The sequence below is a fragment of the Lathamus discolor genome, chromosome 3 (assembly GCF_037157495.1).
Source record: "Lathamus discolor isolate bLatDis1 chromosome 3, bLatDis1.hap1, whole genome shotgun sequence".
Taxonomy (NCBI): domain Eukaryota; kingdom Metazoa; phylum Chordata; class Aves; order Psittaciformes; family Psittacidae; genus Lathamus; species Lathamus discolor.
Window position 1 is genome coordinate 34,564,394 of NC_088886.1, and position 23,971 is coordinate 34,588,364.

General features: G+C 44.8%; 1 protein-coding gene across 7 annotated transcripts in view; it reads left to right on the top strand.

Moving 5' to 3' along the window:
- The window catches only part of TNIK (TRAF2 and NCK interacting kinase), a 164,151-nt gene that overhangs the window by 128,446 nt on the left and 11,734 nt on the right, over positions 1 to 23,971 (top strand). For 5 of the 7 annotated variants that reach the window (XM_065674578.1, XM_065674581.1, XM_065674585.1 and 2 more), the window contains 8 exons: positions 2,793 to 2,957; positions 4,795 to 5,034; positions 6,922 to 7,028; positions 9,798 to 9,961; positions 11,224 to 11,321; positions 15,564 to 15,748; positions 18,989 to 19,115; positions 20,825 to 20,989. In XM_065674578.1, coding sequence (XP_065530650.1) covers positions 2,793 to 2,957; positions 4,795 to 5,034; positions 6,922 to 7,028; positions 9,798 to 9,961; positions 11,224 to 11,321; positions 15,564 to 15,748; positions 18,989 to 19,115; positions 20,825 to 20,989 — 1,251 coding nt within the window. The remainder of the gene's footprint in view (positions 1 to 2,792; positions 2,958 to 4,794; positions 5,035 to 6,921; positions 7,029 to 9,797; positions 9,962 to 11,223; positions 11,322 to 15,563; positions 15,749 to 18,988; positions 19,116 to 20,824; positions 20,990 to 23,971) is intronic. The other 2 variants (XM_065674583.1, XM_065674584.1) reach the window with 2 other exon arrangements.

Here is a 23,971-nt window from a genome sequence, read left to right on the forward strand (position 1 = left end):
GATTTTGCATGATATCCCATACCATCCTTGTATTTATAGTCTTTGGTCTCAAGTCTTCTCCCTCAGGAGCTTGATCACTGTAGCTGAGTTGTCCTTGCACCGTGCCTCTCTCTGCTTTTCGTAGCTCTCCTTTATGCACTTATTTTCCCACCTCGCTCTTCTTCACATGGTAACTCCGAGACCCTTCAGACACAGGGTAAAGCATAAAGTGGCTGTAGCCACTCATGCTGTGTCCCTGCATCCCCTTGTTAAGGGACTGGTCTGTCTGTGAAGGCAAAGCTCTGCTTTAGGAACCAGGCTATACTGCTTTTCTCATAGCTTCCCTGGTCAAGGATTTCTCTTTTTTTGTGCTAAGCAAAACGGTCTGATCAGATAGTGTTACCAATATGCATGGATGCACATGTCCATCTGCTGCCCCTTCTAATCATATTGTGAATGAAGGGTTATCCACTGGAAATCAACTTGGGATATAGCCAGGGTGCTGTCCCAGACCTGCTGTTTAGCCAGGTTCATCATCAAGGACTCACAGGGCCTTTTGGACATCATGTTGTAACCCTCTGATGATCCAGCCAGGGATGTGGCATTAGCACTCTAAGCAGTAGTACTGTAATGAGCAGCTTTCTCCATTACTGGCTTGTCTGTTATAGACCAGTGTTTGCTAAACAAAGTGATGCAGATAGTCAAGTGTCCTGGGTTCAGCTGCATTCTCTCCCCTTGTTATTTCCCTTATCACTATTATTATTGGTGGTAGCAGTAGTAGTAGTTTTGTATTATACGTTAGTTACTGGACTGTTCTTATCTCAACCTGTGAGAGTTACATTCTTTAGATTCTCCTCCCCATCCCCCTGGGAGCAGGGGGAGGAAGAAGTAGGGGGAATGAGCAAGGGGCTGCGTGGTTCTGAGTTACCGGCTGGGCTTAAAGCACAACGCCAGGTCGAACGTCTCAGTGACAAAGAAGCTTGGTCATCTGAAGGATAGGTTTGGGCAGCTGTATGCCATACATGACCATGCATAAAGGAGGGGACAAGTTTAATCAGATGATTTCCATGCAGTGGCTGGGCTCTGCGATGCTTTCCCACAGCTCAGACCTTCCTGGGAGCTTAGGGCTCAACTGTCCCTCGCAAGCTCTGCTGTTCTCTGCAGCAGCCAACATGTGCGTCAGCTCCTCCTGCAGTCCCCATGGCTTTATTCTCTTGCTTTGAAGTGATGTATTAAAACATTAGCATCCTTCCACTGGGACCTGCACAGAAGCTGCTAAGAATGTTTCCTGTTTGAGGGGAATCTTGAGTTCAATTAGAAATGGCTTGAACCAGAGGGATGATGAATTGCTGCAGGATTTTACTGCTTTTTCCCCCACTCTGCCTAATGGAGGGGCTCTCCAGTGCAGCTGGAGAGTCCCAGAAGCATCCTCTGCCGTGCTGCTGCAGCAAAGTCCTAGTGAGGAGATGCTGGCAGTGGGAAACGAAATGTCCTTCTCCTTACCGGTACACAGATATCCCCATTTCATCACTCCCCTGCCTTCTACTCTACACAAGCTTTGACATCCTCCATGATTAGCTGCACATTATGGCTTGGCAGTGTGCCGGAGAGCACCTGCAAACAGGTGGAGGACTTGGCAGCAGCACTGTCTCTGCCTGCTGCTGTTCATGACAAAGTTTGGTTGATAAGGAGATGTATTGGGCCATGCCTGCAACTGAGTGCTCATGCTGCTGTTCCCTTGTTCAGAAGGAGTTCTCCTTCCTGCCCTGCTTGCCTTCCCATCCTTGTGTCCACTCCCATAGGGATCCCCAAACCAAGTTCTGTATAGCCTCTGCTAGCCAGTGGGCAGCATCTGGGGAAGTTGCGACAACCTCTTACGACACAGCAGTGTCTTGGATGGTCCCTCATGAACTAAAAAGAAAAAAATCCATAATACAAATCTCTTGCCTAAATTTTACCTAAATCTGATGCCTGCTCAGTATCTGAAAATGGAAAAGATGCATTTTTATTAATATAATGGCTTTTATTACTTAAAAAGCAGCCGTGGTTCTTTCCAAGCAAACCTATTTTAAAGATTGCCTCTTAACATGACATTGTACATGACAGAATCAAGACATGCTAAGGGTATTTAACATGTTAATAATACATGAATGAAAATACCCATCAGATCTCGAGGTATCAGAAATTCTGCATAGCATATGCTGTATGAATACCAATGCAGTCTCTAACTGCAGGAGCAGATTGCACGTATGTCTAGGTTAGCTGAAACCATTGCACTTTGATCAAGGGGAATTGAAAGCAGTGGGCTTTGGGTTTATTTCTCTACTTGTAATGGAAGTTTTTCCTCTTCCATACATGACAAGGTGCGAGACTTACTAAATCTAGATCAAAGCCAGCCATTTTCTAGCTGCCATGTTTATTCTTTCATTCAGATCAAACAAAAGCATTCCTCGTGATGTTTATAATAGTGAAGGAAAAGGGTCCCCTTGCTTAAAGATACATTTGAGAAGAAGCAAGAGCTTCTCAGGAGTCATCTTCTAGAAATACGTCAGAGAGTCATGTTTCCTTTTCTTTATTTCTTCATTTCATATTCAGAAATTAATTATGTGCATAAATACAAATAGTTCTTTCAGTGTCTTTAAAATGCATTTACTGCAAAATCTGCAGAGTGACTTGGATTCCATGATGATACGATATATGTGATTTGCCAAAGGAGAAAAGAACTTCATATGTATTTAGATATGCATACCTTAGTTTTCTATTGGAGACAAGTTTTTATGGGGTGTTCACCCACTCTCCCTGTCTCGCTGCAGGTGGAGGAACGCTCCCGGCTCAATCGCCAGAGCTCGCCGGCCATGCCCCATAAGGTGGCCAACAGGATTTCTGACCCCAACCTGCCTCCTCGGTCAGAGTCTTTCAGCATCAGTGGTGTGCAGCCAGCCCGGACCCCACCCCTGCTTCGACCTGTGGACCCGCAGGTAACAGCGCTTTCCCTGGCAGGCTCACATACCAGAGCCAGGATGCTGGGGGTGCTGGTAAGGTAACAAGAAAAAGAGCTGATTTAAGGGAAATTGTGTCTCAGCCTTAAGCATATTCATAAGAGCAGCATCTACATTCATGAGTGTATTCCTCTTGTCACCTCCATATGTTAGCTACATCATGCTGGTTTATACCTTCCTTTGAAGCATCACATACTAGTTACTGCCAGAAACAAGCTGGAGGAGAAAGAGGGACTGCTGGCCTGGTCCAGTGAGGCAGTTGCTCTGTTCCTCTTTGGATCTGGTTTATGTAAAGGACTAAAACCACAGCGCCTGGTACAAAAGATCCAAGATGCTTTTTGCTTTCTTTACTGCTTTAATTCAAGGTTTTGTTTTGGTTTTCCATTGAGTTGACATCAGTCACAAGCACATCTGGAGAGGGCATAGATCACCATGACCGTCACACAGGAGGGGCATCGTTATTTTAAAAGTTCCTCCCAGCCATGAGGTCTGTAAGTACTCTGCCACCAAAAGCTGTAGAAGTGTTGATGCTGGCTCTAGTCCAGCCTCTGGAATTACTGCCACAGATCCACAGACTTCAGCAGGTGTTTCAGAGGGAAGTACAAAGCCTTTGCTCCAAGTCCAGCTGGGCTTTCTATGGGAAAATGTGCCAGCTAAGTGCTATCTACGTGTGATATGCGCACTTGTAGGACAGCAGTACGATGCCATCTTTAAACAAAATACATATAGGAAAGTCCTTAAACGTACAGCTCTTTGACCCAGTGTACATGGTCTGTATACATTGAGAAGTAGGTAAAATCCCCACTGTAATCTTTCTGATTGACCATATACTTTTTGGTGACCTTTTTGGTAACATATATTGTCAACAGCTACAAAGACTTCTGTTTGGCAATAAAATCTTAATGAAAAAGTTACCTGACACCCAAAGACCCATGTAAACGTGTGCATGCATGCACATATACATACGATACATGTATCTGTGCACGTAGACATGCATGTAGAAACATCAAATAAAAGTTACAACTCCCCTGTATCAAAGAAGTGCAGCTTCACAGGGTCCTGGGAGGAAGCTCTGATTTCACAAACTAACTTTGTGAATTTCTCAGATTTCCCAAAACAGATGTTGATACGCCTTTCATGTGGAACCTTTAGATCTGTAGGGCTGATTCATGGGATAGTGGCTACCTAGACCTTTAGAAACTCATGCTGCAAGATATTTTTTTTAAGCCATCTCTGCCTCAGAATTCCCGACGATTTTTTTGTTAATATTAGTTATTATCCTTTTTTTTTTTTTTTCCTCCATTTTAACAGGGAAAATCCATGCCAAACTCATTAGGTCAACTTTAGAGGTGCAAGCATAGGAGCTGTAAATTCATCCAGTAGCAGGCAGAGCCTGGGGCGGGCACGGTGTGTGCGGGAGCTGGCAGGAGGGAGCAGCCTGCCCCTGCTTCTGGGGTGGTACCCATAGATTGGCACCGGGCTGTCGGCATGAGCCTGTCTCCGGCTGCACGCAGGAGTGCTCAGGGCTGGAGCATGGCATTGCCTGATTTTAAAAGGCTGAGCTGTACAGGTGTGATTTTTAATAGGTATTGTGTTGAAGCAATATAAATCAGGCATTCCTGAAACCAAGGGAGTGCTGATCTCAAACTGAGGGGGCTTTTTAGTGCATCTGAAGTGCTAAATCAAATATTTTAATCCAATTTTTTTTAATAAATTTTTTAAATATTTTTTATTCCTTCTTTTTTCTTTTTTTTTTTTCTTCCTTTTTTTTCCCCCCCATTTTGTACTGATAGTTCTGTTTTGACTTGGTGCTTAGATTCCACATCTGGTCACTGTGAAATCCCAAGGAAGCTCCTTGTCTGGGTCTCAGTCACTGCATGAACAGCCTGCAAAGGGACTGGCTGGGTTTCAGGAGGCTTTGACGGTGACCTCTCACCGCACTGAGATGCCAAGGCAGAACTCGGACCCCACCTCAGAAAACCCTCCTCTGCCCCCTCGCATTGAAAAGTTTGACCGAAGTTCTTGGTTACGGCAGGAGGAAGACATTCCACCAAAGGTAACACTACCGCTCCTCACTTTCAGCACGTCAAAGAGGCAGTCCCAGAGCTAAGTCCCCATGGGATAGTGCTGCAGTCAGCACCTCTGGCAAAGCAGATTGGGCAGGACTGAGCCCATCCCCATGGCTCCGCGGCGAGGACCTGTGACCCCAGGGCTGCATTTCCCAAGGCAGGTTTTGCACAAGATGCTGGTAGCTGCTCTCAGGCACACACACAGTGCTGCAAAATAGTGTTGCCCTCCAACAAAGAAAGTTCTGGAGCCTGGATAGAGGCCATAATAAATTATTGTCTTCTTCCCCTAGGATAAAATAACAACCTTCTGTTTAAATAGAATTATAGGAACATAAAATTTGTCATACTCAATAAGATGGGCCCTTTTTAGTCTGGTACCCTGCCTTCAGTTGCAATCAATATTTGATGGAAGACTTGTAAGGGCTCCAGCAGCCTTTTACATTCACTGACATTTTGGCAGTGTCTGGCAGTACCTCTTTAATTAAGACCCTTCTGGACCAGTATTTCGATCACATTGTTTATGCACCTTCGTTTTGGAAGAATTATAACATGGCCATTAAAATTCCCCTTACAGTGAATCAGTGCTCAGCAATGGAGGATTTTTACAGAGAAAAAAAATATTACAAATTCATTAGTGACAGCAAGGCAGTATTTGTCCCTGATTAAGAGGCAGTTTTTCTTTGTATTCATAAAGTAAGTGGCTTAAGAGCAAAATACCAGCTAACAGGTAAGCCTCCCTGTGCAAGGGATCTATGGTGGCCTGTCACATGTGTTAATGACATTCCCATTTTTGCTACCAGCAAGTGAGAGGGGACATCAGTGCCCACCTAAGAGGAAAAGCAAGTCAACAGTTGTTCCTGGAGCTGTTTGTGTGCTTTAGTTCTCAGTAGTGCAGGAGGGTAGGTGCCTGGTTTTAACTTCATTTTGAAAAAACCCTTGCAATTTAAAGTTGTTTTTTGCCTCGAGTCCTTTGAGATGGGTGTCTCTTAACTGCAGTGATGCACTTCATGGTGAAACCACAGCACCAGCTCCTTGGAAAAAAGCTGTTTTCCAACGCTATGGAGTATTTTCCCCATTGGCTGAGAGAATGTGAACTCTGTAAGGTGTCCCCATGAAATTACATTTAGTGCTGTTGTGTCAGCAGTAATAGCCATGAGGAATCTGACTTCATGTTTTACTGCCCAAAGTGGGTTTAATGTGTTTGTAAATGGGAATGAAAGGACTGCCCCATGAGGCAGGGCTAGCTGTCTCCATGGTCCAGCATCTTGTTTCTGCCTGTGCTTATAGCTGGATGCTTCAGAGGAAGGTAAAATACTCCCCAGGTCACAGCTGCAGGGTACCTTACCGAGAGGGGAGATTTCCTTTTAATGAGACAAGCTGTAGCTAATGATACTGCAGAATATGAAGCTTACTTGCTCTCTAAATTGTTTTCTCTTGCCTAACATAACCGTGTGCTTATTCACAAGAAATAAACCTTCCACCACGTCTCTGAAACGCACTTCAGTTAGAATTTTACCTTAAAAAGTAATTTTCTGGATTTTGTTGGATTTAAATTATATATGTGTGTGTACATGCATACATTCACTTCTGAAAAAGTAAACACCCTGTTTGATGGTAGCTGGGCTGCTCAGGGCCTCCCTCCCCTGCCAGGAGCATCCCTCACCGCACCCTTTGCAGGTCATTTCTGTCTCACACTTGGGTGCTACCTTCTAAAAGCTGAGAGCTTTGTGGTTTATAATTGCCTATCCCTCAGTGGAAATCAATTGTAAATCAAGTAATAAGGCAGTGCTGGGAGGTGATCTCTCAGGTGTGCAGACGGCAGCCTGAATGGTGGGGCAGACTGGGTGACAGCAAATGTGTCTGTTCTTTTCCAGGTGCCTCAACGAACCACTTCCATATCCCCTGCTCTGGCGAGGAAGAACTCCCCGGGCAATGGCAGTGCCCTGGGGCCCCGGCTGGGTTCCCAGCCTATTCGAGCAAGGTATGGGCATGGGCAAGATACGGACATGGGGAAGGTACGGACACAGAGGGCAATGGGCAGGAGTGATACCACCATGCACTCCTTTGCTTGGCTGGGGAGCCCAGACATGGGCTGGGTTTAGCCCTGCTTTTACTGATTGGTAACAACACAAGATTTGCAATGCTTCTCCTATTGTTGCAGTGAACTTTTGCATTCGTTGATACTTTGTACTGGCACCAAAGACTATGAATGCTTAGAGCCCTGGAGGTTTTGCTCCCTGGGCTGAATATGTTCCTGGGCATTGCAGGGTTTGGAAGTGGGTGCTACATCTGCAGCTAGGGGTAAAAAAGGAATTTGGGCGCTCCCTTTAGCAGAACCAGGCTCTGTTTCTCCCAGTGTCACCTCTTACTTATAAGGGGATCCACATAAGCCGGTGGGGAGATCTCGGTGATACATACCATAGTTTTTCTATGCATCAGAGCAGCTTTTCACAGATAATGGCTGAGGAATGTGCTGATACAGCCTGGGGAGATTTTCATTAGATGAAGACCAAAGATAAAATTACTTTCAGTTTCCTAGGACTAGGGCATTTAGTTTAGCCTCATGCAGCTCTTGGGCATGGTGGTGTACAGGGCATGCTTGTAGCACCCTGAGGCAGGATGCTGTACCACAGCAGCAGTCTGGTCTGCCATGTCAGAGCTATCCCTGGACATGTTTAAACCAAGCAGGAAATTTGACAGGCTCTGCTCACAGCTGGATGGAAAAAACTTGGCTTAGTCATGCGAGAGCTTGTCTCTGGTTTGCAGAGCATCACAGACAGCTATAGACCTCAGACCGGCAAATCTCAGGGTAATATGTGTTCCACATAGCATTGTGTGAAGGAGCTCCTTGGCTTCTTCTTTCTGCCTTGTCCTTTCAGGGTGAGGTCAAGAAGAGAATGCTGGGATGTCTGTAGCCATGTGCTGTCACCAGTTTCAGGATACACCTTTCTTTCCAGCTCAGTGCCCCAAGCATGCATCAGCAGACTCACATAGAGTGGGCAGCAGCTTAGAGTAGCTGACAGGGGTAGCAGAAGGCAGAAGAATTTTGTTGTTTGTTGGGTTTTTTCAATAGAAAAAACCATTCATATTGTGGTTTGTTTGCCTTTATTGCTGAAGGCCGAAGCATTTTGAATTCTGTAAAATGTTCTTTTAATAAGCGTTTGCTTGAAGGACAATTCAAAATGCAGAGGGATATTGGCCTGCATTGTCCTAGGAAGTGATGATATTGGAAATAAAAACAATAAGGGGATCTGGGGTTGCCCACTCTTTCCTGGACATCGCAGCCCCAGTCCTGGTTGGTACAGGTGTATACATTAGTTGCCAAAGTGTTCAAATACATTTCATGAGCTAATTTAGCTAAGGACACATCAGCCATACAACATGAGCTGGAGGCCTTCAGTTGGATGAAAACTGGAAATTATTAGAATGCTATTGTATTCATTAAGCTTAATATTCAGTGAAAGTACTTCATATTTCATTTCTCTCACAGCAGTGTAACATTTCTCCAGCTTTCCTTTTGAACTCCCTCTCCTACTGGTTCTTGATTCCCCCCCATGCATAAATGTAAATATTATAAAAATATGCTTTCCTTTATTTGTCACCCTGTTGTAGCAAATGAGGGGATTTTCCTTGCACACAGAAAGCTGCTGTCTTGCTGTCATCAATTTAATAAATCTTTTAATTTAATAATCAATTTAATAATAATTTTAAAAGCCACCTGTTTCAATGTGAAATAACAATAGGCAGGGATTTTATACTACATCCATGTTAGGCTCTGTACAAATGATTCTGCCAACAACCCCATTATGGCAGTGGGCCTTAGCACAACTTGCACCGACATGGTTGTTCTCTGAGGGATGTGCCATGCAGACCCCACAGATCTTGCACCTTACACGCATGGCCGCCAGTAGTAATTGTATTATTCATGTGGCACTATTACCACATTCAGAGTTCTAATTGGACTTCATGGAGAAAGCTTTTCATACATTTTTAACAGGACTTTGAATAAGATAATTTAACAGAAATACTGTATAAAAGCAAAAGCAAATTGCATAACTCTGTGTGAACATGTCTTCTGATTTCATTTCAGTGCCAAATAAGAATTAATTTCCTGAAGGCATCTGATACCCAGAAAGATAATAGTCACTCTTTGTGTATCCAGGATGCTTTTTATTCTAGATGTATGCATGTTCACAAGGCAAGAGAAATCAAGGAACAAAAGGGGATCTCTGATGCAAGTTTAAAGTGAAGCCATGAAAATTGGGAAGTATGAATAAGTGGTAAAAGTGATCTGCAGCCTTGTTGCAAACTTGAGATCCTTTCTTCAATTAAATACTTCTTTCTCTGCCTAACAAACAGTGATGTGCAAATTCCCGCTTTTGTGATGAATATTGATAGTTAAGTAGATAACTCCAGCATTGCACATTACAGACTGAAAGGGAGTTCTGAACAAAGAATCTTAATTTTTGATGAATTTGGCAAAATAAGAGCAGAATGCTTCTCTAGCCAATTCTTCATTGCGGTTGTGGTGCACCTCCGTAAAGATGGTCAGTGCCTAATTCTACGTAGTCCCTCAGTGGGGCTTGCAGGCTCAATAGCCTCAGAAAAGAAGACCTCAGCCCTGTCTTGTCCAGCAGAGGAGGTGTCCCCTCACCTTTGCAACTCTCCCTGTCAGTGTGGGAAGCAGCTGAAGCCCGGAGGAGCATGTGACACTGGCTGATGGTATCCTTCTGGTTTTGTGCTCCTGCAGCAACCCAGACCTGAGGAGGACGGAGCCCATCGTGGAGAGCCCACTACAGAGGACCAGCAGCGGCAGCTCCTCCAGCTCCAGCACTCCCAGCTCCCAGCCCAGCTCCCAGGGTGGGTCCCAGCCTGGCTCCCAGGCTGGCTCAAGTGAGCGCAACAGAGTCAGAGGTGAGGTTCTTGAGAACATCCCTTAGCATCGGGCATGCTTCCTGCGGCTTGTTTGGTAAGCAAGAAGGGCGAGAGGTCTGTGATCTCATGTATGGTTTTTAACAAATTGAAAAAAGAATTTATAATTCCTGATGCACTTCTGTGACCAGCTGACCTCCTAGCAAACAGATACCAGCACTCCCTTTTGCCTGGATGCTGATGTACGATGCCCACGGCAGCATGTGCTGCTTCTGCATTTGCGGTGCCACGTAGCTTGTACAAAAGGAGATGGGGGTTATAGAATCATAGAATAGTTAGGGTTGGAAAGGACCTTAAGATCATCTAGTCCCAACCCCCCTGCCACTGGCAGGGACACCTCACACTAATATAAGTTATGCTTTAGGGTAAACAAAATGATAAAATACCGGTGTGCTCCCTGTCTTCATCAACCCAAGCACACTTCTTCTGTGATGGTTTCTTTGGGAGTCTGTTTCACTTTTAGAAGTATATTTAATTTTTTTTTTTGAGCTTCATCTTTGCGCAAAGCCTGAGATGGGAGCAGAGGAGTGAATTAGACCATAAGAAGCTTTCTCTAAAACGCTTTTGCCAGGCAGCCATGCTGACACTGTGTTTATGCTCCTAGTTAAATTGTTTCATCTTAGAGCCACTCTTAAAGATATTCCATTCCCCCATTTAATCACAGTAGCAGTTGCTAGAGCACATACAACACATACATCTGCATTTCTGCCACAGCCCCGCAGTGTAAATCCCTAGGGTTGAAGCGCATTAAAACAAATGCTGTCTCCATGCTTTGAATTTTTTATGACTTGGCTGTACAATGACATGTCTGTTGTTGAAATCATTACTCCTCTAGGTAGTCAGTAAAAGGAGTTTATCACCAGTTGTCCTTTTTGGTTTGATTTTGGTTTTAGTAATGAGGAATCCTGTGACAAATAATGTCCCAGCAATGTCAGATGCTGCAGAGCTTTTTATTTATCACATGCTCTGCTCTTTTGCAAAGTGAATTTGTTTGTTTAGTAGAAAGAAGAGCAGTAACACTGCAAGAGGGCTGTCAGTGGAGGCAGGCCCGGGTCATGGCTTTTGTTGCTATGTTGATGGAGACTTGTTGCAATGACAGTCAGAGAGGAGCAGGAGAGTTTCTCGAGACAACAGAAACAAGACAATGATGGAGCCCTCAATCCCACTTGTTCCAGGTGACAGGATGCGGTGACAGGTTTGAGCAACATTTTAATTCCCACTTTCTCTGCTTGCCTTTCGCCCAGGGAACACCAAGCCTGAAGGGTCCCCTGTGCTCTCCCACGAGCCTGCTAAGGTCAAGCAGGAAGACAACAGGGATGTGACGCGACCAAGCCGACCCGCTGTGAGTCTTAAATTATTTCCCATGGGAATGTTGCCAGCTGGCTTGGTCACGTTTCCCTTCAGTGTGGTAGCACAACTGCAGGGCCCCCAGAAAGGAGGCTAGTACTGTTGCTTCTCCAGTAGGACTGGAAAGCAGTGGTACAGCAAGAGCCCATGGGAGATATGAATGCTTAAGAGAGTGCATGAGTTTTTATCAGGAGCCCAAGTCTAGGGGAAAGCACTTAAGCCTGTGTTTTCAAGTGAAGCAGATGCTTAAGGGCTTTGCTAGCTTGGGTGTGGTGGTTGCCTATGGCACATTGTTGTGTTCCGTGCTGCATGTCCCCCCGCAGCAGCCCAGCGGAGGGATGCTCTGCTCTGGAAACCAGCCCCCGACAGCCTTCACAGCTTAAAACCAAACCTGGTAGTGGTCTCTGTACAATCCCATTTGATTATTCTGAGCAAAATCTCATCCGAAGTGTTTCCTCCTAGTTTAATGCTGTTGACATTTGTATTTTAAAACTGCAGACTCGGCCTAATGAAATGAATTTCCACTGCTTCTCTTTTTTAATGTGTAATAATGTTTTGTTGATGTTTTTTTCTCTACACTCCACAGCATTGAGCTAACAATTCTAATTTTATTTCTAACCTGCTTGCCCTTCCTCTGGCTTTTTCCTGTCCTGATCTGTTTCCTCTGATGCTGATTATTCTTCCTTTACCCACAGAGCTATAAGAAAGCTATAGATGAGGTTAGTGATATCTTTTCTCAGTGGGTCATGCCTGTGCAAGGTTGACTTGTTAGTGCTCAATACCAAACTGGGTTTTCTTGGTGCTGACTTTGAAAAGGTGGCAATGTAGTCTTGGGGCAGACGAGAGACCGAACGATTGTGTCTCAGTGTAGGGAGCCTGTGTGTGGGGAGGGGAGCAGCACGGCCTCTGTGTTCTGCTCAGCCAAGGGCTGCCTGAAACCCGCTGGCCAGACCACTTGCATGGAAGCCATGTCAAGAAGCACCCCAGCGTTCACACACAGAGCAAACAGTGCTGCCGTTTTGGTGTATTTGAAAGAGAAAGAGCAAGAGCGGAGGTTTCTGGTGCCAGTGGAGGTGGTCTGGGCAGCCTGTGCCACTCACTGCATTCTGCTCTCAGCTACAGCCCCCAGCCACCCACTGATTTCAGTGGGGCCATTGAGCACTATTTGAAGTGCTTTTTAAACCTAATTCCAATGAAGGTGCTCGGCAAATAAAGGAAAACAAAGCAGTGGGGTACATTGGGTAATTCATTCTCATGGCCCAGACCATCAGCTGTAAAGCCAGAGTCAGCGGAGCCATCTTGGATCTTGATGGCAAATGCTAGTCTTCCTCCATCCTCTTAAAAAAATAAAAGTCCTGAATTACACCTTTTTTTTTTTACCATATGGTAATATTTTGAATATGTGTGCATCTGGTGATGCTGAATGTTTTAGTGTTCATGGGGAAAGACCAAGCATTCCTGATGTAGCATTTAACTTGCCTCACACACATCACTATGTGCTGATACTGGTAATTGTGGGGCTGTAATGGCAAGCACCTGTACCAGCAGCCTCTCCTTCAGCCTTATTCTGGAAGATAGAGAAGAAGGAAGATGTGCTGGTTAGTTAACTTGTTCTCTTGAGTAAAACATGAGCAATATGTTTTGTGTAGCGAAGTGCTTTGTTAAGGAAAAAACACATAAATCAGTGTCTAAATAAAGGCAGCGTGTGCGCTAAATTCAAGTTCAATGAGCTGTGTGATCTTGGAAACCAATCTGACTTGATTCCAGCAAATATTATATCTAAAGAAGTCTTTGTAATTAAAAGTAATTAAAAAGCACTGATACTATTAACTTATGTATTATGTCATCTTCAGTAATAACATTTCAAACTCATGTGGAACTACAGAGCACTTTCTAGTTGTCAGATTGTTTTTGGTCCAAGAGCAACTCGGTGAAGCTGATTAATCCTATGTAGTGCTCATTACTTAGAGAAAATGATAGCATCAAAAAATTAACCATCCTGAGGCAAAGCTTTAACTAGGAAATACAAGTTATCTAGACAAGTTATTGTCTAGAGTATTATTGCTGTTATAACTTCCAAATTAGTTGTTAAAAACGAATCAAACTGATTTTTAAAATACTTTATTATCTTCTAGCGATGACCAAAGGAAGCTGATAGGGTGCCTTGAAACATGTTAGAAATGAAAGGTGCAAAAAAAAAAAAGGCAATTTTCACAGTTTATCACTGTGATAGGGAAGGGTTCAGTCCTAGTCCTTCCTTCACTGTAGGAAGTCCAGCTGCAATTTTAAGAGGCTCTTATGCAGTCCTAAAGCCCTTTTTAAAGTTGTGAAGGCTCTAAACCAATTCAAAGGCAAGCGCTTAATAAAGAGCATATCTTACACTATAAATGGAAAGCATTGTTAAGCTGTTGGAATTGTCATTAGTTCTTATTTAGGAAAAGAAACAATCATATCATTTGAGCTGCTACAGCGCTAATTAAAATAATTAGTTGTCGTGACTGCAGATTTGACTGCATTTCTATCCCAAACGTCTTGGCATCAAAAATAAACTCTTGAAATACCACATTCTCTCTTTAATCTTGATACCTGTAATATACTTTAATCTTGATAATTTGTACCTTTCTTCGAAGGTACAGAGAACATTTGGAGAGGGATATATAATACCCATCACAGGTACCTGCTGTGGAGCAGGGATTCATCCTTTGGTCATTTTAAAAATGGTGGGTTTTGGTCTACTAATATTTACAGGTCTGATGCAAAGATCTCTGACATCCATGGGAGTCCTTCCTCTACATCAGAGGCTGGGCAGGGCAGACCTGGGAGCAGAATGTGCGGCTGTCGACAGTGGGAGCCCGCTGGGAGGTGTGGGTCATCAGTAACCAAAGTACAGACTGCTTGCAAAATATTCCTGCTTCACAGTTAGGACATAAACTGGGTTTGTATCTCAGCGTAGAGGTTTTCCATCGTTTTCTTCACATGTCGACGGGATAGATTTTTTGCAACCATAATTAATATTGCTGTAGTCGTCCTGCTGGAACGGTAAACTGGAAATGCAGTAAATGAGAGTATGGCCATAAGACAATTGTGGAATTTAGTCTTTTTCAATGAGTTTCTTTCTCCCTAATCCTTTATCTCTGACCGAATGCACTGATGCCTACCTCGGTCACTAATATAGGGAGAAATGGTAAGACTGACAATTGCGATGCTTTGTTCGTCGTGTGCATGTCTTGTGCAACAGAGTTCTCTAACCCATTCTAATTCAAGCTCTCATGCTTTTCTGCCCTACTGCTTCCCCCTGCATTGCTATAAAAGCATGTAAGATAACAAAAAGTCTCTTTTCTACACGGTGCCTGCCATGTTCCTTGTTTTGAAATAGCAATGTCTATTTTATATGACTGTCGGGTCTGAGACCTCATCAAAGTCATGGTAAACTGAAAAATTATTACTAGGCTTTGGGACTGCTCCTATTTTATTTTTTTCTTGTTTCAAAGCTTTTTTTTTTTTGTTCTGCCCTTAGCTTGTAGGCTGCCACATTTCACATGAAGTGCTTAATGGGTCCCGCTGAGGGACTGATCTGTTTCATTTATTTATCCGGTTTTTTTGATCGTGTGGCTGACTCAGAGCTGTGACTCCGAAGTCTGGCTGAGCTGGGCGCTTCTCCTCGTGCTCCTCACCACCTCTCGGCAGCTGCCCGACAGCGGAGACTCACCACGGAAGCAGCTCTTGACGTGGGGATTGCACCACCCATGGGAGATGCTGTCATTGCTTCCTTCCCAAATGCATTTATTACAGAATAAATATAATTACGGGGTCTCTTTGAGAAGTTTGAAAGAAGAGAAAACCCTGCAGGAGAGATTCTCTGAGCCAATCTTTGAAATGACGTTGTTTTCCAGTTTACTATGATGGTGACTGAACTTCACCTTTCCAACAAATATAATTTTGTCGTGTATATACATATAAGTGTGTGTATATATATGCACATACACGTTCCAAACAGAAAAAGAAGAGGTTGGCTATTGATTTTTCAGTGAGCATAAATCAGTTTTGTTTTGTTTAATAAATGCTACATGCTACAAACATTGTCTTACGTTCGTCTCATGTTTGTAACAACTCTGTAAAGCTATTTCTTGTTGCTCGTGCTGTTAGCATTGGCTTTTGAAGACATGTTTGTGACTTTCTCCTCACTTTAAATATAATAGCCTTTGCTTTCTTGTTTTCTTGCCCCCATCCCCTTTAGGATCTGACGGCCTTAGCCAAAGAGTTGAGGGAGCTGCGCATCGAAGAAACCAATCGCCCCCTGAAGAAGGTGACGGACTACTCCTCCTCCAGTGAGGAGTCAGAAAGCAGCGAGGAGGAGGAGGAGGATGGGGAAAACGAGACGCATGATGGGACTGTGCCTGTCAGTGATATTCCACGGCTTATGTAAGAAGCGCTTTCTTTGGGGGGAGAAGGGAAACTGTGAAGCCCTGTTGTGTCTTGGTCTTGAGGAGCAGTAGCTGTGTTATGGGGCATGTCCAAAGCATGTCAGTATTTGGTGGGAAGGGCACTGGGAATGGTGTCGTGGTTGCAAGGGATACTGTACTCAGATAAATCTTTCTCCTGGTCAAAACTAGAGATATTTAATGGTAAAAACTGAGTTATTTCCACTACACATTCAATGAACTTGGGCTCCAAGATGATGCACCTCTTCCTGTTCATGAGCAAGGCAGGTTTTTTGACAGAGTGGATGTATCTGACCTCATCCGTCCCTTGAGTGTCCTGCCCATGGGGCTGGTGAGTTAAAACTCTGCTGGCTTTTGAGCCTGGTCTTGCCCCAAATCAAGCTGTGCTGAAGTGCAGTACTTTGTGGCCTGCCCAGTGCCAACTGGTAGAGCCAGATTATAGTGATCCTGCATCTTCATCTTTGATTTTTGTCTTTGGCTCAGTCACTGCGCAGGCAGCAGGAAAACGTGGTGCGTTAAGGCACTGAAATGAAAAAGTCAGCAGGCTGTACTATTGAGTTACCATTGTAGGTCATGGGACACTTGTGCTTTTAGATGCCTCTAGATGAGGGAGGGGGGCTGCATAGTTTCGACACACACTAAACAGCTGTAACTACACAGAGCGAGCTCATGGAGCATCCCTACTCAGGCTCCCTGCTTGGTGCTTTGCAGCATTAGTGTGGCAGGGACGTTTCTGGGGCTCACTGCCTGGCATGGAGTCTGACTCTTACCCCTGTGAATTCACAGAGGTTTTGTGGGAAGGCTTTAGGGGATTATTTGCATTTTAATCAGTTAATTTTCGTTCTTCCTGGTAAATGAATTATTAGTTGATATAGATGTTATTAGGCTTCATAGTGGTGGGGTTTGGAGTGGCAGGGAAGCCCTCCAGGTGGCAAGGAGACCTAGAGGGTCCATGTTACACACAGTGCCAAGCTCCTTTGTTGGAGCTTCCTTCCAGCAGGACAAGAAAAATCAGAGCTCTTGGAATTTGTTGGAGAAAGTCAGGAGACAGAAGGATGGCTATGAATATACAGGAATTGGATGGGCAGTCACATGTGGAAGAAGCAACCTCAGGCTGCTCACAGAGGAGGATTTTAATCAGGAGTGGTTAATCTGTATTGACATGCTTCCACCAAACACCTTGGGTTTGACACAGTGCTTTCCAGTGGATGAAAGTATCTCACTGAGTGCTTTGCCAGATGTCAGAGGACAGCTATGGTGGTGAGATGGATGCCCCTAACCCACTGCCACAGCTGAACACCACTTGTCCTGTAATGTCCTGTTGATGGATGTGCCCCAGAGACTGAACATGAAGATGCAAACTATTGATGTCAGAGTGAGGCAGCAGGAGCTCTGTCTGTATCTAAGCCTTCCCAGCCGTCTGCACCCATAGTTGTGAAGGCTTACACTCACTGCTCTGTGTCTGGGGAAAAAAGAAAGCATGTGCTTGGCTTTACACTTCTATTTCACAAAAGGAACCTTAACTCACGTCCCAGCTAGATGTAGTTGGGCATTTTCCTATCAAAGCTTCATCTTTCCCATGTTCAGTGTTTTTCATTAGCATCTGGGCCCAAGAGAGATCATCTCATTTTCTCCTGCACCTTCTAACTGATCTTTTTATAACCCATTTTTAAGCTTCCTTGGTCATCCTCCCTGAGCACTGGGCTGCTCTTCATCCCAGCTCTGTCCAGGTCTCATGCTGCAGGATAAGTCCATCCATCACTGTGTCCCAATGGACAGGAGGGACTGTTTACTCCTTCTGCCTCTGCAGATACCTTTTCTTCATCTGAGGACTGTGATGACTCCTTTTGGTTCTCTCTCCTCTGAGCTGTGCAAGCCAGCTCTTGCCTGCATACAGAGATTTCCTGCAGGGTGACATTGAAACTGCGTGCCAATGAAATCTGGGACCTCATGGCTACCACGGGCATTCATTCACTCACTTTATGATCTCAAAATTAACATAATCTCCTTTGTCACTGCTTTTTTATTTCTGAAACTGGAATGGTTGTGTTATTTTCTCATCCTCTGGTGGTGTTGAAAAGCTAGTGGTAGGAAGGTATGAGCTCCTCAGCTGAAAGGTGCTGCAGAAGTATGGCACGCTCTTCTTTGGAGTACTTTGGTGATGCCTGTCCAGTTGTACATTTGATATGATACAGGCGAGGATCCGTTATCACACCAGTTACACCTTGGGATCCCTGGAGCTCATGTCTTGCGTTGGACCAGTAACCCCTTGATTAATACAGGCCTGCTTTGGCTTTTCACATTACAAGGCTCCCTGGTGAGCCTTTGGGTTCTGTCAAGCAGGTGTGCAAGGGGATAACATGTTAAAGAGTGAATTACTTCAATACTGATGAAAAGCAACCGGTCTGTATGGCTTTTAAATGCAAAGTAATGGGTCCCATCAACAACATCTTCATAACCACCATCGTAATTTTCCAGCGCACAGGCAGGGCTGGGTAATCCAGAGGCACTTTGACATTTGCTTTTGGTTTTGTTTGAATTATATTTAAGCAGCTGGTCTGCTAAGAAGGTAAATAATAGTGTAGCGGTGGCTGCTCACCACCTGCGACATCCACTCTCTGGCAGTCCTAAAATTTCATGTGTGTGAGAATAAATTCCAGCCTCTCTCTTGACACAGGAGCAGAGAAATAAACTCACGGCAAATCATGGGTCAGGGCTATATCTTCACCTAGAAAACAGCAAAGAGCTGGAGGAAACAACTTGTGCTCCTGCCCACACCTACTCCAAACCCCATCCCTTCTCTTGTTGTCGTTTGTCATCGGATGCTCTGATGCACTGTTCCCTTCCCACGGGTGGACATGGGGAACAAAGAGAGTGATTTTTTTCTTTAACTTCAGTAGGAAAACTGATGTAAGGCAGAGGAGAACTGCTGCAACTTGTTACCTGTTCACCAGTGCTCCTCTTGGGGCACCTCGGGATGAGAAAGGCCCTTCTCTTTGGTCTCTGTGCTGTATCTGTAGTGTATCAACCTGACCCTAGTCCCGTATTTCTGACAAGAGAAATAATCTCACTATTATGTTTAAGTGGGTATATTTTCTAATGTTGCTTCTTGTGAGATACAAAACCTTACCCTTATTAAATTAGTAGTATATGAGAGGATTTGTCCTCTAGTCTAGCAAAGGAAATATTCATCATTAATGCTTTTCCATTCTGTCCACAGCCCAACGGGAATTTCTGGCAGCAATGAGCCGTACAACCTGGGAATGGTGACAACCCATGGGATAGAGACTTCCCACGCAGATACGTTTAGCAATATTTCAAGGGAAGGGACTTTAATGGTGAGGGAGGTAAGTTATAAAACAAATATTCCCATGGAGCATCTTCAGGAGGTTTTGCCCATGTAAGCACAAAAACTAACAGTGCTGTGTGTCCGGAACACAAAATGACTAAGTAAATTGTGCTCGTTAGCGCTCTTGTTAATGCAATTTACACTCGGAGCAAATGTGACAAGTGCAAATGTTTCTCAGAACTACAAACAGCAGTGAATAGTAATGCCAGGGTGTACGGGGACAATGCTCATACAAATGACTCTGCTGTAATCCCACTATAGCTCCAGGCAACTGAAGTTAAGTTCACAGCATTTAGTTAATACACTTGGAATATGGCCCAGAGTTTCCCCTCTTCTTCCCAACCTATGCACTGTGTAACCATCAGAAGTGTGCAGTGTTGTAGAGCATTTGGAGAGTTTTACCAAAGGCTGGTCATACTTAGGGAAGGCCAAGCTCCCTTCCCCACAGCCAGCCCAGTGAGCCAGCGGCAGGGGGCACTGGGCATCCCACATGGATGCGAGCCCCTGTTCCGAGCTCTGGTGTTGCAGAGGTAAGGCTGCCGTGGGAGCCACCCTGATGCATGGTACTGCAGGAGAGAGGCAGAGGAGGCACGTTTGGTTGGCTGTGGAAGATCTCCCCCAGTGTTTCAGATTCCCAGTTGCTGGAACATGCTGGTGGTGCTGCTGGAAACACAGATGTGTAGCAGGTCTCCTAGTAAGGGGACAGGCAGTGAACATGGGAGTCACTCTCCTGCTAGTATGTAAAGGAGGAGTATGGGTGAGAAGGAAGGGGAGGGGAGTTTGGAGTCAGCAATCATAAAGAAGGAATGTTTAGATCAAATGCAAGCTAGACTTGAGCAGCATTTTGATTATTAATTGCATTTATATAAAACATTCACATATGAAGGAAAAAAAAACAATGCAACTTTGAAAGAGAGGAAGGAATTAGCAAAAGAAGTCACTCCATGTTTGCTGCTTTTCACGACGAGTTTTGGAGGTGGACAGCAATGCTCAGCCCACCTCATCCCCCACTGGTGTGGAGCTGTTCAGATCAGGGATCCCTGTAGCCTGGACAGCTCTCTGTGCATCCTTTTAACAGGGAAGGTGATGCAGTTTGCAAAATGAGTTTGGTGTTTATCATCACAACTGTAAAACACACGCCATGCCAACAGGGCTATATAAGAAAACTGGAACCTTGTGGCAGAGTGAAATGCCAGTTGTTCCGCTGATGCTGCCGCTGTTCACTGCTGTTTTGGGTTACAGAAACATGCAACGGGGGCTGTGTTGTCATTTGCAGTCAGGCTACTCGCTGCCATAGCTGTGCTAAGCCGTTAAGGCTAACACTGATCGAGGGGTCAGATTCTGCTGCCTGTGATGGCTGTGTGGGAGGAGAGCTGGCCATGGGGTTTTCAGCCATGGTGGCAAGAACAGAATCTGCCCTGCGTCCCTTGTCTCAAAATGACAGTGATCAGGCTTCTCTCGCTGTAATGTGGCTAATTACTCTGTATTGACTTTGTGATTAATCCTGTCTTTATTTCTCCTGGGGCGGGGGGGTTGGTTAGCTGCTTGCCAGATTGCATGGGGATGGAAGCAGAGAGGGTCCTTCTCCTGAGCTTGTTCTAGGAACTGGGGAACGTCCAACGACTTAGTTTTGTTTGGTTTTTTTCTCTTCTTTTTCTCTTTTTTCTTCCCCCTTCTCTTTCTTCCTCATGCCTTGTGTTTCTGCAGACCTCTGGTGAAAAAAAGCGTTCTGGCCATGCAGCCAGCAATGGCTTTGCAGGTCACATCAATCTCCCTGACCTGGTGCAGCAAAGCCACTCGCCTGCGGGCACGCCGACTGAGGCCCTGGGGCGAGTCTCCACGCATGCGCAGGACATGGACTCGGTGCCTGAAGTAGGTGGTGGGGGGCTCCTCTTTCTCCTTTGCATCGCTTTAAACAAGTATTAACATCTCTCCCTCATAAATGGGCTTTCCTGCTTTCCTCCCCGACTTTCTTGGCTCTTCCCTCTCTATGTTTCTGGTCCATATGGGTGAGTGTAGTGGAAATACGGGGGAATCTGACGGGTTGTTGCTGTATGGGTCTAAGGTTGATGGTAGAAATGTATATTAGATCTTGTCTGAAGCCCACCAGTTGGGAGTTTTTGTGGTAATGGCTTGAATGCTGCCAACTGATGAGAAAGCCCCTCACTGGGGTTTTGGTTTGTTTGGGGTTTTTTTCTGACACTTGGAAATAAAAGAGAAAGAAATAATGAGAGCCAGTGATGCCATTAACTTCAGCAGGGCCCAGTTTCCACCTGTGCAATCCCTGATACTTAATGTTGACTCAAAAGGTTAGCAACAACCAAAGCCAGCAAAATTCTAGATAATTCTTCAGTCTAGAAAAAAATCTGCACACCTTTAAAATCGGGAGTTTCCTGTTATGGCAAAGTATTTCCCCCTGGTAGCTGTTTTACAGGTACACGATTGAACGTTAACATTGTGTAAGGTGCAAAAAGACTTGGAAAGTATAAGATGTGACACATAAGACAAGGGAATTGATGTGTCCTGGTTTACTATTACCAGCTGTGAGAACCAGGCACAGTTCTGTGTTCTGTCATGAGAAATAAACCCATTTGGTGCTAAATAGAATCATAGAATATGATAAATGCTAAATAAGCTACTGCATTTAAATTCTTCTTTTCATTTTGTTGGATATACGTCAGAATTTCTGTCATCATATTCTCTTTCATAGAAATGATGTCCTCATTTTATAGTGTACTTTTACTAGCAGTATAAAAATAAAGAATGCTTGGAACTGGGCATTGCTAGAATGTAAGAACAGATGGTACCTGACTTCACCTCAAGGTTTTAGCTGTTTTGTCATTGCCTTGAAAGCGGGTGATGAGAGAATTGATGCTGAAAATGACACCTTCCACGGTCATCCTGGGACTGCTTAAATGTGGGCAAGCACTGGGTTTAAATATATTCACTTATAGAATACCAACCAAGAAGATCTTTTCCATTTCTAAAACTGCATTATCAGGGCTGAATGAACCAGGAGACTTGGGGATTTAATTCGCAAGTGTCTCATGGTGGTGTGAGAAAAAGCAGGAAGCAAGCACAACCACATCTTGCAGCTTGTTGCTGTCTCTGTAAGCCACCACAGTTGAACAGGAGGATGTCTTAACATTGAAATAGCAGACTTGGAAGTCATTAAATAATGCCAGCTTCTTAGGAGAATGGCTGAACCTGAGCAAAGAAAAGAAATGCTCAGTGCATTGGGATGAGGGGCTTCTTCGTAACTCAATTGTCAGAAAGCACCTGCCTCTCAGCTGGAAAGCATCCCTGTAGATACTGATATTTTCTCATCCTTGAATTGGTGGTGGTTTATGAAAAGGCATCCAGCACAGGCCAAAAATGTGTATTTCTTGGATAGGAGAGAAGCACAAAGTAGCAAGTATATCTCACATGCGCACACAAATTTGGCCATACTGTGTATGTAAATGTGGTATCTGTTCCTGCAGCCTTCCCTGCTGCAGGCTGTTAACTCCTTCCGTGGGTCTTGGTTACCATGTGCATTTTGGAAATCCATCGCGTTTCTATGGAAACAGGCGGGCTGTCAGGGGAATAAAGACGAAAGGGAAGCAGGATGCACAGCGTGGTTTTGGCATGCACGGGGGATGGAAGCCAGCTCAGCCATGGATGCCAGTCCCAAAATGCTTGGAAAGACCAAGCCGCAGGGGTGCTCCCACTGTTTTTTTGCCCCTAAATCTTTCTGTGGCCCACTGGAGGACAGGTGTGAGGCCAGCCCAGTGTGGGTACAGATGTGCCAGGGTGGCAGTGTTCCCATGGCACACCTTCCTGCAGCACAGGCTTGTCCCCATGGCAGTTGTCAGCACAGGGGCTGCAGCAGTGGCGTTGGCATGGGCTCTGGTGTCTCAGTGATGTGAAAGCTGAGGAAGATTTATTCCTTCCAGAGAAGGAAAATGTGCAGTGGAAGAATAATGTGAGCAGTAGTATTGCTGCAGAGTGACGTGGGGTTTGCTGCTGTTGCAGCTCTTAATGGAGCTCATACATAAAGCATATCCTGGGTAAATACTGGAGTAGGAAAAATAAGCTGCTCAACAAGGGGGAAAATCATGTCACTTTGACTCCCAAGGCAAGGATTTCCTGTTGCTTAAGAGAAGGTCTTAGCCTCGTTTTCTGCCTTAACAAAGCAATGACTTTAAGAAGAAAGCAGTGTGATGTTGCAGTTTGTTCCTCCCCAAATTCCCTTGGCAAAGTATTGGCTCTGACATTCCCTGCAATACCTTCGGGTTAAGTTTTGTTAGCATAGAAATAACTGTTCCTGCAGTCCTGTCTGAAATGCTGCAGACAGTTTCAAACAGCAACCCATACATGTCATCCCCATGAGGTGTGCTGAAAACCAGAGTTTGCGGGGGATGCCATTTTCTGATGAGCCTGAGTATCTAGGGCATTTTCTAACACAACCTGTTAGAAAGCTTTCCCTAAAGAGAGCTTCAGAACAGTGCACAGCTCGCCCCACTCCTTCCCCAGCTCCAGCGCTTTGGATTCTCCCAAACAGAGCAGGCAGGTGCTGCTGAGGGGCATTGCTGGGGCCTGCCTCTGCCATAGGTTTGAGGACCAGCCGTAACAGCCCAGCAGAATGATAAATAGGTGTTTTGCTGGGAGCTGACTTTCCCACAGGCATCAATATTTTGGGCTTAGCCCAGTGAATCCCTAGATACCAAGTGGTGAAAGTAGGGTGGTATTATAGCTGTATGAGCATTCCTGCCTAAGTTTTACAGGTCCCAGAACAGATTTCCACAACCTGTTGAAATAAAATCTTTACTCAGACTGTGCTAGTTAGTGTTTGGCTTTGGCACAAGGGAAGCA